The sequence below is a fragment of the Rhinoraja longicauda genome, chromosome 29 (genome assembly GCF_053455715.1).
Source record: "Rhinoraja longicauda isolate Sanriku21f chromosome 29, sRhiLon1.1, whole genome shotgun sequence".
NCBI lineage: Eukaryota > Metazoa > Chordata > Chondrichthyes > Rajiformes > Arhynchobatidae > Rhinoraja > Rhinoraja longicauda.
In genome coordinates, this window is record NC_135981.1 from 18,585,333 (window position 1) to 18,602,809 (window position 17,477).

General features: G+C 40.9%; 2 protein-coding genes across 4 annotated transcripts in view; one reads left to right on the forward strand and one right to left on the reverse strand.

The window, feature by feature from the left end:
• lsm12b (LSM12 homolog b) overlaps nt 1-146 on the reverse strand; it is a 46,482-nt gene extending 46,336 nt beyond the window's left edge. For both annotated transcript variants that reach the window (XM_078424486.1, XM_078424485.1), the window contains exon 1: nt 1-146. In XM_078424486.1, coding sequence (XP_078280612.1) covers nt 1-121 — 121 coding nt within the window. In that variant the 5' untranslated portion in view covers nt 122-146.
• The window catches only part of g6pc3 (glucose-6-phosphatase catalytic subunit 3), a 27,970-nt gene continuing 10,613 nt past the window's right edge, over nt 121-17,477 (forward strand). The window contains exons 1-4 of one of the 2 annotated variants that reach the window (XM_078424484.1): nt 121-437; nt 10,470-10,579; nt 14,893-14,983; nt 17,312-17,430. In XM_078424484.1, coding sequence (XP_078280610.1) covers nt 409-437; nt 10,470-10,579; nt 14,893-14,983; nt 17,312-17,430 — 349 coding nt within the window. In that variant the 5' untranslated portion in view covers nt 121-408. Of the gene's footprint in view, nt 438-8,105; nt 8,378-10,469; nt 10,580-14,892; nt 14,984-17,311; nt 17,431-17,477 lie in introns of those variants that run through there. The other variant, XM_078424483.1, reaches the window with a different exon arrangement.

A 17,477-nucleotide genomic window follows, 5' to 3' on the forward strand; every position in this document is an offset into this window, starting at 1 on the left:
TCAAAGTTAACATCTTGGATTGGTAATCGAAGGCGACCACCTCCCCGTGCAGCTGCTGGCCCAGGCACGTCAGGCAGGACACCTGGCTGCCGACGATGAAGTATTCTCCCGGAGCAGCCATCTTGTTACTGCCGGGCCAGCGCCGCTTACCCGGCAGCCTCTGTGCTGCCGCTGCGCATGCGCCAGCCGGCCGGCCGGCCGCCCGCCCGCCCGCGGCCAGCCACGGAGGAAGGCGGACCGCGGAGGGTGGAGGGGCTTCCTCAAGGTCTGCAGTGACAAGAGTCACACAGCAGTGCTCCTCCCAATTGCTGCCCAGAAAGAGAAAGCAACTCGACAACCAGGCCAAATCAGGAGGACGGTGGAATACTCTGCACCAATGCAACTCCAGAGGACAAAGCACTTGCACAGATGAGACCTCAATCTGTATCATCCACAAGGTGCACCACACAGCAACTCACTTTGGTAACATCTCACACCCGTGACCTTCACCAACCAGAAGGACAAGGGCAGCAAGCACATGGAGAAAAAAATCACAGAGAAATAAGGAACTGCAGATGCTGGTTTACATTCTCCATTTCACCACATGTAATTGAAATAACAATAGATTAAATTGCTAATTAATTCTTTATCTTTTTTAAAAATTAGATGTTTGGATACTATTTGAAATACCAACATTTGAAATTGCACTACTCTGGAGAAAAGTTTGTGTTTATATGCAAAGATATCCTGAGATGTATCACAGCCTTTAAAGTCTGACGACTGGTTCCGACCTGAAATGTCTCCTATCTATGTTCTCCAGAGATGCTGCCTGCTGTGTTACTCCAGCACTCTGTGTCCACAGCCTTTAAAGTTGTTTTAAAATGGAATCCGTTTTGTAATTTGAGAGGTACAGCGACCAATTTACAGACAGACAGTTTCAACAACAGCAGTGTGTTAGATAATCTGTTTCGAATAGAAACTGAGGGATAAATAATGGACAGGGCACATGAGTGCATAAGAGACGCAGATGCTGTGGTCTGGAGCAAAAAAACTAACTGCTGGAGGAACTCTGGGTTCGGCAGCATATGTCGAGGTAAAGGAATAGTTGACATTTGCAGTCGAGTCCTTGCATTAGAACTTGAGCATGTAGATGGGAGATTGTAACTATAAAGAGAAGGTGATAGAAATAAGGGGGCAGGTGGGGCGAGGAGAGGATGGTTGTAGAGGCTGGACACATGAGGGAATTCATCTGCTCTGCAAAGTATCTGTCTTATGGCTTGTCCAAAAGTGAGCACCACCAACAATGTACCATTAACCCTACACTAGTCACCAGTAACCTTTTATATTGACCGGATTTGACTGACTTTTAGACTCGGGTAAAAACCGCAGCTAATATTCCTCCCTTTCCTCGTTAACTGATAAACTCATCTTGACTTGACATTCACTATGTTTTAATACATGTGTTTGTTAATGTTATCTACACTGCAGTTTGTACAATTATAATTGAACTATTTAGTTTTTTAGTTATTCAATCACAGGATGAGTATTGTGACAAGAATACTATGTCCAACACGTCCCCTAATGGAGTTTAAATAGATGGTGAACTACCTTATTCAACCTCTGCAGTCCATGCACTGAATGTACTCTCACAGTGCTTTTGGGTACAAAGTAACAAGATGGTCACCCATTATGATGAAGGAACAATAATATTTACAGAACAGAAACAGAAAATTGTTTCCATATATTTGTTGCCATCTTTCTGTGGAGATTATGTATGCTGGGGGGTGCTGCCAAAATAAGTCACGGTGTGTAACTCCAGTTCATCTTGAAAATGGTACACATTTGGGCCTTGGTAATGAAGTGTCTTATCCTGAATGGTATTACATGTCATGCGTTTTGCTGGAGCATTTATGAATGTGGAGTAAATTCCATCTCATTCCTGCATTGAATCCTATTGAGGATAGAAGAGCTTTTGGAGATCTGGAAATGTCACTCCGACAAAATTCCTCACCTCTGTATTTATGTGGCATATTTGCTGCTCTTTGAACGTCTTTACAATTAGTCTATTCATCATACAATTGGAACATTTTCTTGGAATTCATCCTATGTGGCAGAATTTTGTTAAACAAGTACTACATATAAAACCACATTTTAGACCATTTTAAGATAAACAGACAATCCAACCAAAGAGATGAAAAAGCAAACATATTTCTGATGATGGAAGAGTTTTACTTTATATATAGTTGAGGTAACATGAACAATCATTTGTATTAAATATGAATACAGTGTATGTTGGAGGACAATGAAAGTTCAAATTTTATTTAAAGTGTTAGATTAACTCAAAGGGTCAGACAGCATCTGTGGAGGGAAATGAATAGGCGACGTTTTGAGTTGGGACCCTTCTTCAGACCGGTGGAATAGGGGGAGAAAGCTGGAAATGAGAGGTGCAGGTTGGATGAAGCCTGGTAAGTGATTGATGGATACAGGTGAGGGGGGTTTGATTGGAAGATGAATTGTGTTAAGTGACAAATGCTCGAGATCAAAAGGTGTCAAATGAGGAAAGAAGAGTGAAATGTAAAGATGAAGAGAGGACATAGGTGGAGGAAGACAGGGCCTTCTCCCCCCCACGACAATCAGTCTGAAAAAGGGCCGGGCCTGAAACGTTACCAGGGCGTTCCTTCAACAAATGCTGACTGACTCACTGAGATACTCCAGCACTTTGTATTTTTCCCTCAAGATTCTGACATCCCCAGTTCCTTGTGCCTTCAAATTTTAATAGTTTTGTCCCAGTTAATTTGTGAATTCAAGAATTAAAATGCAGCATCCTTTGGTGATGTTGCCATGCATCATCTTTTATATTTACTATAAAAACAGTTACTTCAGATGGAGACTAAATATATCAGCATACGACCGGCACGATGATGCAGTTATTGGAGCTGCTGTCTTACAGCTCCACCGACCCAAGTTCAATGCTAATCTCCAGTGCTGTCTGTGTGGAGTTCACATGCTCCCCCCGTGACCACAAGAACTTTCTCCTGATGCTCTGGTTTCCTCCCACAATTCCAAAATAATGTGGTGGGTTAATTAACTGTGGTACATTGCACCTAATGTGTAGGTGAGGGATAAAACCTGGGAAAAGTAAACTTGAACTTGGGGAGAATAGAATAGGATTGGTGTGGTGTTCATGCAAATAGCTAATTGATGACCAATGTGGACTCTGTGCAAAAGGACCTGTTTTTTTTGCTATGTGACTACATATTAATCACTATCAAGCTCTGAAAGACTTTTCCTTCGCAGGGAACAGCGGAAGAAATTAGGCCAAGATTATGCCTATTAATCTTATTTATATCATGTGCTCAGCTGAACTGTTTTGTAGCTATGAATCACAGTCATTTGCATATAGCATGTTTACGTAAACAATTCACTTCCTAGGTTAAACAAATGTAATTATTTACATTGCTAAAGCAGTAAAGGAATGCAATTAAAAAAATTAACCTTATTCCCCAATATCTCAATGGATACATTTACAATCAATGAAATCTTTCTATGTGTGTTGCCTATGGCATAATTCTAAAAGTATTTACAGTGTGAAGAAATGGACCTTGAATTTTCTGCATGTGTAAAACCAGTCATACGCAGTCAGGAGGCAGATCATATTTTCAATGTAACAGATTGCCAATAATGAATTAAGACCATTGGAATATTGCACACAAAGTGTCTCCACTTATTGCAATCATTTATCAACTCCACTCTCAGCTCACTGTCCACCCATCAATTGGACCACGTCAGATGTTTCAAGTCTGAAGAAAGGTCTCGACCCGAAACGTCACTCATTCCTTCTCTCCAGAGATGCTGCCTGACCCGCTGAGTTACTCCAGCATTTTGTGAGAACTTCTTGCAAATGTCCTTGTTGTACCTAAGCCTCTTCCAGCATATGAAAGTATTTTTATCCTGCAAAGGCATCAATGAAATTACTGTTATTTTTAGTTATTTGTGCTTATGGAACAATTTAAGGAACCACTGGCCTACACCTCTTCAAAGTTTCTAATTAGAAGTTTCACATTTTCCTCTGGAATGTCAGAGGTTGAGGGGAGACTTGATAGAAGTGTATAAAATTATGGTAGACAATCAGAATCTTTTTCCCAAGGTGGAAATGTCCAACACTAGAGGGTGTAGCTTTAAGTTGAGAGGGGGAAAATTTAATGGTGGTGTGCAGGGCGTTTTTTTACACAGAGAATAGTGGGAACGCATTCCCAGGCATGGTGGTGGAGATACGATGGCAGCATTTAAGAGGCTTTTAGACAGGCACAGGGCAGTGCAGAGAATAGAGGAATATGGATCATGTGCAGATAGATGAGATCAGTTTAACTTGACATCGTTCGGCACAAATGGCCCATTCCTGTGCTGTACTGTTCTATGTTTAATGTTTTTAAAAGATCAATCCTCATAAGTATCTCTGTCGCTTTTGTCCACACCTGGTTTCTGAAAGCATGAGGGCCATTTCATGGAGAAGCTGAAGAGAAGGTCATGCCTCCACTTCTCTTCCACAGCAATCGGCTTCTCTCCCACATGACTACAATTGCTCTTTCTTTTCTTACTCAAATATGTCACTTCTCACATTTTAACAATGAATTGCATCTGCCACGCTTTATCTCAATCTCCAGTGATCTAGCATATATCCACATTTAATAAAGTCTGCTGCATCATTTCCCTAAGGCTTTTGAAATAAATTTTAGAGTCCTTGCACTTTGTCTTCCTTTAACCTAACCAATATACCTGAATTTTCATTTTATTCAGCACCTTGTCCTTCCCCACTTAATAATTCATCTTCTCTTCAATTTCCAATTTTATCATGAAGACGAATATTACATATCTATAAAATATCTCTGCCACTTTTGCTGAAATTTAGCAGCTCTATTGATATAAGATTAATGTTGCTTTTGTGGGATTCAGATTATTTTCCTTCTGCATAACCACATCTCTGCAAATTCTTCTTGAAATCATTTTTCTTGCTTTTCACATTACCTTTTTTGTCATCTTTGCTTGTGCATAATCCTTACAGCTCTGTCGTACTTCACTTATAATTGGTTTCTAATTCATAACCTTGGTACCTTGAAAGTATTATCCTTTACATTTATACTAGAATAGTCTGAGTATGGTGTGAATTTGTTGCAGGTTTCCTGACTTTCAGGTGGTATATTTCTTTTCGAGAAAGTAACCATGGTAAATAATTTAGAAAAGGTAAAACAGAGTTCATGAAAAGGAAGATTCAGTGTTGTCATACTCAACTTTTGCCGAATGATTCCAGTCAGAAGATGCAGGGATGTACATTGTCATAGAGACTCACCAATAGCCTGCCTCGCCCCTTTTGTTGTTTTTAGTCTGTTTTGACTTGTATGTTTTAGTGCATCTTTAGTTTGTGTATATGGGGGGTTGGGGGAAACCTTTTTAATGTTTCCCTCAACGGAGATGCGACTTTTTCTGTATCGTATCTCCATCCGCACTGCGGCCTCAACATTGTGGAGCTGGTGGTCCCTTTGTTAGGGATCGACTGTGGGAGCTCCAACCGCAGGACATTTGACCACCCCGATCGCGGGAACTTCGATCGCCCTGATGCGGGAGCTTTGATCGCTGACTGCGGGAGCTTTGATTGCCCCGATTGCGGATGTTTGGATTGCCCCAACTGCGGGAGAAAAGGAGGAAAGAAGGTATACGTTATTTGCCTTCCATCACAGTGGGGAATGTGAGGTCGCCAAAAACAAGATGGACGTGCTGCCTGCACTGATGAGGACTCGGAGGGAATGCCGTGAGTGCAGTTATCTCAGTGTTTGCGGGGACATGGCTCCATGAGGACATCCCGGAGTCTGGTGCGAGTGCGGACGGCTTTCTGACTGTTCAGGCAGACAGGGACTGCAGAGAGAGTGACAGCGGTCGGTACAACTCTGGTCACACCTCGGTGAAGGAGCGTGTGTGTGGCCCGGACATCGAACTGATGGCTGTGGGTCTCCACTTATGCTGTATGCCCTGGGGATTCTCACACGCCCCTGTGGTGGCTGTTTAAGTCTATGCTGAATCTTTATGTAGTTATGTATCTTGTTGCTTTTTTTTGTACGACTGTATGGTAAATCAAATTTCACTGTACCTCGGTACACGTGACAATAAAGGACCCTTGAACCATTGACAATAAAACACGGAAATAGGCCCTTTGGTCCATCGAGCATGCACCACCAATCAAGTGGGCATTTTTACATTAAGCATCCTCTGATCTATTTTATTCTCACATTCCTAACAACCCTCTCCTCCCCTAGATTTTCCTATTCATCCACATATTGGAGGCAGATTACAGCGGTGGATTAACCTATGGACCCTTATATTTTTGGACGTAGAAAGAAACAGGAGCATTCAGAAACCTCGCTATCACATGGAGAACAAGCAAACTTTACACAGAGAGCACCAGAGTTCAGTACTGAAACTTGTCTAGAGGTGTGAGACAGCAGATCTTTTAGTTGTGCAAAGCTGCCAACCTGCCTACTGGTGAAGGTAAACATGCAGGTATAGCAGGCAGTGAAGAAAGCTAATGGCATGTTGGCCTTCATTGTGAGAGGATTTGAGTTTAGGAGGAAGGAGGTCCTAGTGCAGTTGTACAGGGCCCTGGTGAGACCGCATATTGTGTGCAATTTTGGTCTCCAAATTTGAGGAAGGACATTATTGCTATTGCTGTGAGTCGATAACACCCAGGCTTATGCCCCATTTCCAAGACATAGATCATAGGCACCAGCTAGATCCTTTTCAATATCAAACACAAAATATTGGAAATGCTGTAAATATGAAATTTTAAAAATGGAGATTCAAGAAACTGCAGATGCTGGAATTGAGCAAAACTTTAAATTTTCCAATTTTAGTTTACCAATCTATAAACAACCTTTTTTTGTGCCCATTTGGACTCACACCCATTTCTCCCCATCTCCCTCCCATTCTTTTCTCAAGCTTCTTAATTACTCACCTATATTCCTTCCTGTAGCTTCCCAATCTTACATCTTCTGTCCATATCTCACACCTTTTGTCTTTTCACCTCTGGGCTTTGTTCAGTTATCTGACCATCAACCCCCGCCCCCTCCCACCTCTCACCTGTATCCACCTATACTTGCCAGACTTTGTCCTGCCCTTTCAGCTTTCTCACCACTGCCTCACCACCCCACCACAATCTGTCTGAAGAGTCCCAACTACAAAAGTCACCCATCCATGTTCTCCAGAGATGTTGCCTCTGGCACTTGGTGTTACTCCAGCACTTGGTGCCTTTTATTTTTGAGAACTTGCAGTTCATTGTATCTCACCTTCAACTTGTCTGCAGGTTTCACTGGTGAAAACATATAGATTGATTCCTGGGATGGCAGGACTTTCATATGAAGAAAGACTGGATAGATTCGGTTTGTACTCGCTGGAATTTAGAAGATTGCGGGGAGATCTTATAGAAACTTACAAAATTCTTAAGGGGTTGGACAGGCTAGATGCAGGACGATTGTTCCCGATGTTGGGGAAGTCCAGAACAAGGGGTCACAGTTTAAGGATAAGGGGGAAGTCTTTTAGGACCGAGATGAGAACGTTTTTTTTCACACAGAGAGTGGTGAATCTGTGGAATTCTCTGCCACAGAAGGTCAAGTCAAGTCAAGTCAAGTCAATTTTATTTGTATAGCACATTTAAAAACAACCCACGTTGACCAAAGTGCTGCACATCTGATTAGGAAAAAAAAGAAACATACAGTGGTAGTTGAGGCCAGTTCATTGGCTATATTTAAGAGGGAGTTAGATGTGGCCCTTGTGGCTAAAGGGATCAGGGGGTATGGAGAGAAGGTAGGTACGGGATACTGAGTTGGATGATCAGCCATGATCATATTGAATGGCGGTGCAGGCTCGAAGGGCCGAATGGCCTACTCCTGCACCTATTTTCTATCTTTCTATGACATCAACAGCGACTTTAGCGTCGAGAGGTTGCAACTTCAAGAGGCTGGTGATTTTGCCTTGACTGTAATCGCCGTATGAAGGGTGAAGTTTGTCACTGTTGGTTTACTGTCCGGCGAGGCTGGGGAAGCGAATGCAAAGGTTTGAGGCATTGAGCCATCCGGAGGCTCACGGGGAGGAGGTGTCTGTGGTGCCGGGACTCGCACACGGGGCAGCGAGCGATGGAGCCCATCTACGCGCACGGTATCCAAGTGGCTGAACGTCTGCAGCAAACTCTCGGCGGCTTTGAGAAGAGTTTGCTCTTCATGAGTTGGATCGGTGACCCTAGAACCTCTTTTTTAATTTGCTTCCCTGTAACGTACTTTCTCAACAGAAAGATCGGGATCTCAGTTTTGTGGATCACTGCACTTACTGAATGGTTAAACTTAGTACTTAAATTGTAAGTTTCTCTTTATTTTTTTTGGAGGGGGGAGGGAGGATGTCTAAGTTTCTCTTTATTTTTTTATTTTTGGAGGGAGGGAGGGTGTCTAATTTTCTTTCACCCTTCCAATCCAACCTGGACCTCTACTGTTTTCCGCATTCAGGCAAGATAAGGATGGATGGTGATTGAATCGTTAAAGAAGAAGATACAATGGATGCTGGGTTACAAAATTGCATTATTAATCTGCCTTTTTGTGCTGCAACTTTACTTTGTTCTTATTTATTCCAAAGTAATGGCTTTAAATATGTTGCGACGGGCCATTTTTAGTGCTGCGGCAATTTGCTGCAGTTCTGTGAGTGCTCATGACCAGGTGACATAAGTCTGAAGAAGGGTCTCGACCCAAAACGTCACCCATTCCTCCAGCATTTTGTATCTATCTTCGGTTTAAACCAGCATCTGCAGTTCCTTCTTAGACATAATGCTTGTTTGTTGCTGTTCACATACACATTGCTGTTGCAATACAATGCTTGCTCATCCCTGCCTGGTTTAGGCGAATGTTAAAGATTAAATCAAATGTTGAGTAGAAGACCCTTCTTCCATAACAGCTTTATTGCTTTTGCAAAATGGCTGCCATGTTGGCCTCCATAAATAACGTTAATATTTATATGTTATTTATTGAAGTTATAATTTTAAAAATAAGCCCAAGTATAATCGAATATGTTTGTTGTAATTGAGATGACTAACCTATGAGTCAAGTTTGAAAGGGAAAAAATCAAGTTCAAGTAAGAAGTTCTTTAAATTGTTAAGTTAAAGTTAAGAACAACCATTGTTTGTAATTATAATTCCTCTTGTGAAAGGTTTGCTACTGTAGTTAATGCTTTGTGTAAATAAAGGATCAAAGGGGTGTTGATGGGTACATGGGTGGAACAGTTGTGTAGGAAAATAACTGCAGATGCTGGTACAAATCGAAGGTATCACAAAATGCTGGAGTAACTCAGCAGGTCAGGCAGTATCTTGGAGAGGGAATGGGTGACGTTTAAGGTCGAGGGTCTCGACTCGAAACGTCACCTGGTCCCTCTCTCCTAGATGCTGCCTGACCTGCTGAGTTACTCCAGCATTTTGTGATACCTGGGAGGAACAGTTACAAGGTTGCAGGAAAATAAGGAGGGGAAATGGAACTGAGGATAGTTTTGACGGAAGTTGGCATGAACATGATGGCCTGAATGGCCTCCTGTGTCTTAAATAATTTTTTCTCATAGAACGTTGTGAGGATATGGAATATTCAGGCAACTTTAGATGCTGAGTATTTGTTCCAACATTAATTTAGAGGTTTAATGAAATGAAAGCATGAGAAATTCCCTTATTGCTATTCCCCTATCGAATAGTCTGAGGACCTCGTCTGAAGAAGGGTCCTGATCCAAAATGTTGTCTGTCCATATTGTCCGCCTGATCAGATATTGATCAGCCGCTGAGTTTCTCCAGCATTTTGTGTATTGCACAGGATTCCAGCATTTTGTGTCAACTATTTTTTTTTTTAACTGTGTAGGAATGAACTGCAGATGCACATTTATTTAATGTTAAAAGTATTCCTCCAAAGATGTGAGTCGAACCTACCATTTCAATACAATGACACTATATAGTTCAAAATGGACAGATTGATGGCTAATCTCAGAAGAATAGCGCAGGTGATGTAGAGTGCTGGCCATTGAATTTAGTTGGATTCAACAATGCTTCTCTCATGAGAGACCAAATATTGGCAAGGCTACCTGACATATACTTGTAATCTTGCCCCATCATAAATCACTGAACAATAAAGCAGGAACATCTTATCCCCAATTAAGTCTTAAATATTTCAAACCATTTTCTTAATTATCTTTTGGTGCCTTAAAGTTTATAAATCTCAGCTATGAATGTATCAAAATTATAGAGAATTCACAACTCTCTCTGAAGGTAGAAAACTGCAAAGATATCCAATAGTCTGAGGAAAGAAAATTATTTTTGTGTTCCTGAAAGCTGGCCAAAATAAACTGTCCGACAAAGTGAAATTTAACATTCGGATCGGTTGGAAATCAATTTTTCAGCTCAATCAACGTTCTAACTTTCTTAATAGGCTGCTGTTTGGTGAGCGTCCGTTCTGGTGGATTCATGAGTCGGGGATCTATGATGAGCACCAGATGCCCAAGTTAAAGCAATTTTTCTGCTCCTGTGAAACTGGCCCAGGTTTGTCCCAGCAAAGTGCAATGCGACCTCTTAGTATACACTGGTTAACTGTTTACTTTATGTCACTTCAGTAACAGATTTCACATTTATTCAGTGGAATTAAGTTTCAAATTTCTTTCATAAAATATATTTTTTCCGTAAATGACTCTGTGCAATTTTATCTCCAATAAGGATTGGTTTTAAATGTCACACATTGACGTGATTCTCCTTCCCACGAAGAAATGGTTGCAGTAAATTCCTCAGTTTAAAAACTCATTTTGTTGAGTTATTGAATTCTGAACAGACTTGAATTTGACGTTTAAATATTTTCATTAATGAGCAACTTAGAATTGAAAATTTGCCCGTCTTGTTACGTAGTGGTCAGTTTTAAGGACTGCAGTTGTTCACTGTTCAGTTGGATGCTATTCCTGGTAACTCTGTCCCTTAGTTAGAAAAAAATATTGTAAACCAGCACATGGTTTGCACTTCACAGGTATTTAATTGTTCATCCAATAAAAACGAACTGCGATGTCGAAGAATAATGGGATACTCAGGAGAAAATGGTTATGAAGGTTTGTGTCAGAACCAAGTGCAAGGTTATCTTCATAGCAGTCTCTTTTGAATTAGCATTTCAACATAATTGAGTTGAAGCCTGATGCCATCCCATCAGACTCAAATTTACTCAGTGTGGTTACAAGAACTACAGCTGATTTTATTTTACCCTCTACTACCCTCTCTCCAAGTCTCCTTTTCCGTAAACCCACTGGAAGCTACAATTCCCAAATACTTCCCTGTGCTGACACCATGGATTCTGCCAGCCGATCAGTTATCGCTATTTTTTTTTTGTTGTGAATAAGATCCCTGTCACCCCTGAGCTAATTGTAGATAATTGATAGGGAGAGGGCTGATGACATGTCTTCCACTAATGAAACTTCCTTCCCTAACTATGCTTTCCACTGCTTCCCTCGCCCACGTTGCTGTGGCGACAATGTGGTTTTTTATCAATCAATACTTTTCCCTACATTTCCTTCTTTGCTTGTCTAATCTTGTTCCACCCCTCTCTGCTGTTAGTTAATATTCTTACCCTCTACCACATTGACTACCGTGTTGTGGTTCTCTTAGGGTATTCCTCACTGCTTCTCTCACTTTCTGTTCCAATTCATTTTGTTCTCAGTTTCACCTTTAATCTCCATGCGATCTCTTCTGAGTTTGCTGCCCATCATACTTCCTATTACTTTTCCTTGCTCCATTTACATTCCCCCTTTACCATATCACATGGCCTCACAAGTTTAGTTTAGAGATACAGCATGGGAACAGGCCCTTCGGCCCACTGAGTCCACGCCGGAGTCAGCGATCATCTGTACACTAGTAGGTATCACAAAATGCTGGAGTAACTCAGCGGGTCAGGCAGCATCTCTGGAGAGAAGGAATGGGTGACGTTTCGGGTCGAGTCTTGACCTGAAACGTCACCTATTCCTTCTCTCCAGAGATGCTGCCTGACCCGCTGAGTTACTCCAGCATTTTGTGATACCTTCAATTTGTATCAGCATCTGCAGTTATTTTCCTGCACAACATATCTGTACACTAGTTCTATCCTATGCACATAGGGACATTTTTTACAGAAGCCAATTAACTTACAAACCTTGACATGTTTGGAATATGGAGCACCGGGAGATAATCTATGCGGTCATAGAGAGAACATACAAACTCCATACAGACAGCACCTATAATCAGATTGAACCTGGGTCTCTGGCGTTGTAAGACAGCAACTCTACCCCTGTGCCACCACTAATGTGCTAATCACAGAAATAGTGATCTAAGATTTCTTCTCCACCCACACCCCCTCTTCACATCCTAATGTAATTTCTTCCTGAATCTTCCTTCAGAAAAAACACACCTGCAGGTTTGCTGAGAATAATATTTCGAACACCCAACATTTTAGCCTTGTTCAGCATTCTTCATAACATTTCTGCAAGGACTGATCTGTTCACTCCCATCTTTAATCCCCTTATCCCCATAAATTAAAAAAACAAATTCTTTCACCCTAGTTGTCACAGCTTTATTGAAAGTTCACTGAAGATCTAAACATCTTTGATATGCAGTTAGTTTAATCATTCAATACCTAATCAAATTGGACTACTTAATCTGTCTTTGTATCCTAATCTGCTCAATGATTACCGTTTACTATTCCAAGATCATCCCACAATAAAAAAGGTAACCCTTTGCTATCTTCTTCATCTCAAACTATATCTCACCTCATCACTTCCTCACCTCCAAAGTTTGTGTCTTGCCACGATTGTGAACTCGCATTTCTCCATCCTAAGTTTCAATATAGTCTTTCCAAATTTATCTTGTCCATTAGGTACATCTTTTTGTTCCCTCAACTTTATTCCCACCAAACTCCTCAGGATGTAACTTCCCTTCCTGGCTTGTAACCCACCTTACATTTGTTGTTCTTTCATTATCTGGGTTCTAACCCCCACCTTGCAAATATGACATCTTCTTCCTCAAAAGCATATACAAACTGTTATACCATCTCTTACTGTCTCTTTACCTCCTAGACCCTTGTCAAATGCATCCCACCTTCCCTGCAGTTCCCCTTTTGATTTCATTGATTAAAAAAAAAACATCTCATGGAACTTAATAGAAGCATCTCCTTGAATAATTTGTCCTTCATGGAACTATGACTGTATAGGAGATCCCTAATTTCTTCTGTGTTAACCTATCCACAGTTTTTCATACAGTTCATAAAAAACACAGGAGCAGCATTAAGCCATTTGGCCCATCGAGTCTGCCCCACCATTCGATCATGGCTGATCTAATTTTCCCTCTCACCCTATTCTCCTGCCTTCTTCCAGTAACCTTTACTCTTACTAATCAAGAACCTATCAAGCTCCTTGTGTCCATTCTAAAGGCACATCCTTTTATTCTGTGGCTGTGCCCTCTGGTCCTGGACTCGCCCACCACTGGAAACATCCTTTCCACATTCACTCTATCTCGGCCTTTCATTATTCAGTAGGTTTCAATGAAATCCCCTATCATCCTTCTAAACTCAGCTGCCCCATCTTTCTCAATGCCCTTTCCTATTCCGTAGCAGTGTGGGTCCACCTCTACCGTCCTCCATCTCATCACTCCAAGAAACCTGTCATAATTTATTTTCCCTGCACCATTACATTTGTAATTCTGCAAGGATCTATCCTTGGCACTCATGTATTTCACATCCACATATTGGTCTTCAATAACATCATTTGAAGCATGACAGGTCCCAGATGTACAATCCTGGAACCCACTTCTACCTCACTATCATCTCTCATGAACCTCCATTTGTTTCTGATTTGTTACATTGCTTTTCCAATATCCAATCATGGGTGCGTAGAAATTTTCCTCATCTAAGCAACCTGAAATGTCGTCTGTCCATTCTCTCCACGGATGCTGCCTGTCACACTGAGTTCCTCCAGAACTTTGCATTTTCTTTTACTAAATTACATACACAGAAGGATAGAATGAACAAGCGCGTATAAAATCATGAAAGGAATAGATCGGGTTGATACACTGAGTTTCTTCCCCAGAGTAGGTGAATGAGGACCAGAGGACATAGGTTTAAAATGAAGGGGAAAATAATTAATAGGAATCTAAGGGGTAACTCTTTCACACAAAGAGTAGTGGGTGTATGGAACAAGCTTCCAGAGGAGGTAGTTGAGACTGGGACCATCCCAACATTTACAGTTAGACAGGTACCATAGATAGGACAGGTTTCGAGGGATATGGACCAAATGCAGGCAGGTGGGACTAATGTAGCTGGGAGATTGTTGGCGGCGTGGGCAAGTTGGCCCAAAGGGCCTGTTTCCACATCGTATCACTATGACTCTAACACACAGCTTTTATTACAATTCTCATGGAATGCATTCATTAGATTTCTTTTTACTTTTAATTAAAGTGAGTTATTCTCAGGGTGTGTGTTCAAAGCTGAAGTGCCATTATGATTAATAATATACTGTCACATTTTTATGAATAGAACAGAGAACAATACAACACAAGAACTGATCCTGTGGCCCATGATGTCTGTGCAGATCATGATTTCAATTTAAACTAATCACATCTTCCTGCACACGATCCTTATCCTTCTGTGTCTTGTCTGTTCATGTGCTTGTCTAAATGTTCTTAAATGTTACTGTCATAACAAATAAGACTGAGATAGTGTGAAGTATCTGTGCATGTATGATTTGGTTACCGTACCTACTCCTATGCCACTGGTTTGGCTCAGATTCAGCCTTTGAAATGAGTATTGCATCAGATTTTGTGACCTGCAATTGCAATGTTTTTTTCTGCTTTAGGCAGTCCTTCAGGCCATGCAATGATCACGGGTGCAGCATGGTGGCTGATAATGACCAGTCTCTCTACATGCATTTTCAATCGCACTGGAAGGTTTGTGCTGCTCTGTTTAAATATCAAAATGGTTAAGTAATTTTACAGCATTTAAACACAATGCATACCTCACCCAATCACTGACCACTCTCTCCTCTTCTGTATGTGCTGTGTGTTGTTTGCTTATTGTTTCAATGGGTGGATCCTGGTGAGTTAGCACCTTTCAGTCTCATTAGTTTCTCCAAGCAGGAGCTCCCTGGGTTATGAACGACCTGATTTATGTAAATCTGACTTTATGAAATTTAAGCATTTTGAAAGCAAGTAATAGTATTACTGTAATAATAAAATGTTTCATGGTATTAAACGACTAGATACAGTTATATTCTGTTAGATAGTAATATCAGGGTGAATATTCAATGCAATGAACCAATTATAGCATGTATATAGAATAATAGAGTACAGGTTACTGTAGAATATGGACATAGAGGATTACGGAAGACTTCACTTATGGACAGTTCTCAGAATGGACCCCAGTCTAACCAGGGGATGGGCTATACAAATTTTTAGTAAAGCCAATTTATTAAAATTAATTTACTTTAGACTTGTGGTCTTCTCTCATCTCTGGAAGGAAAACAAAAAAAAACTGCAGATGCTGGTGTCTGGAACAAAAGTGGAATTGCTGGAAGAACTCAGCCAGGTTAACGTGGCATCTGTGGAAAGGGAAACCAGTCAATGTTTCAGGACTGAGTCGCTGACTCGAAAAGTTGGCATCCTCTATCTACAGATGCTGCTTGCCTGATCTGAGATCTTCCAGGATTTCTATTTTTGTTATTATTTCGGGAAGGTTTTCTGTGTCCTATTATGTCCTTATTCTCCAATATAATTTATTTTGCTTCAATCAGCAAAGAACTATGTTAACTTTTTCTGCTCTTATTCTTTACGTTGCCCTCATTTTCTACTTTTCCTTACTTTATTAATACCTTGGCGCTATCCTTTTCTGAATTCTGAACATTTTCCAAATGTCAATTTAACTGCTTTTTTGGCAACATTACAAGCTTTTTGCTTGGATCTAACATTATCTTTAGCTAATCCTTGCAGCCATACTGGATCACTTTTCCTGTTTTTTTTTTTGCCTTACTTGCAAATTATGTATTAATTCTTTAAAAGTCAGCTATTTTTTTTATTGTCGTGCGTTTTAAAGTTGACTCCCAATGTACTGTAGCCAATCTGTAGCTACCTTTGAGCTTTAATTGAATGTAATCATTTTCAAAGCTCATATAAAATTCAGTCATAGTATGACCACAATTTCCTATTGCCCCTTCACAACCATGTAAACCTTTTCTCAATAATAATTTACAGTAACCTGTTTTCTGCACTCGCTCTCTTCTAGCTTTACCCAAACTAACCTTCAGAGCTGATATCCTTCATCTCTGTTACTGAGATCCCATTCTTCAATAATAATCTGAAGAAGGGTCTCTACCCGAAATGCCACCCATTCCTTCTCTCCTGAGATGCTGCCTGACCCGCTGAGTTACGCCAGCATTTTGTGATACCTCCCATTCTTCAATAATAGGTTTACTCCATTTTCCATTTTGCCTGTCTATTCTGAAAGTGAAGTATCTTGGAATATTTAACTGCCAACCTTGGCCACTTTCCAATCAGGTCTCTGGAGGGACTGCTGGATCTTATACACTAATTTCTGTTTGTGCTTTTAATTCAGTGACCGGTGTCAGAGGTTATGGGGAGAAGGCAGGAGAATAGGGTTAGGAGGGAGAGATAGATCAGCCATGAATGAATGGTGGAATAGACTTGATGGGCCGAATAGCCAAATTCTATGTCTAATCTCATACACACACACTGCAAAACCCCACACCTATTGGACAAGTGCAAGGCCTTAGGCTCATACAATGTTATTTTCTAGATCGCCTTATTGCTTCACTCAAATTCTCCTGTGCCATGGGGCTGACAATTTCTATAGCAGTAAATGTAAGCAGAGCAACTATGTCCTGGAACTTCCCCTCTCCCTGAGGCAGCACTGAAGCTCAGACTGGTTCATCAACTGTGAGCCGATGTCCCCTGTATATATGATGCACTTACAGAAGCTGCGGTGACATGACATCGATCTCTGATAAGGACTCCAAGTGATCCATTGACCCTTTATGGGAGCCACTTTTAATTTTTCATTGTCAGTGAAGTCCTGAAGTTGACTCTTTACTACTCTGCTCCCAGCTATTGTCCTCAGGGCACCGTTTTTGGACTTGATTTTAACACTTGATACCTAAGTGTGAGTGTCCTTTCACAACATCACATAATCCATCAAAAGTAATATTTCTAAAAGTTTCAACCATTAAACTGTGCTAATAATAACCATATTTTTTCTACTTTAAGCTTGCTGGCAAAGAACATTCCTGTAGTATTGTACATCGTTCTGCTGCAGGCAATCTGCATCTCCAGAATATTTATTTTGGCACATTTTCCTCATCAAGTGCTTGCTGGAATGATTACAGGTGAGAGCATTAATTGCAAGGTGCACGATGGACCAACGGGTGAATAC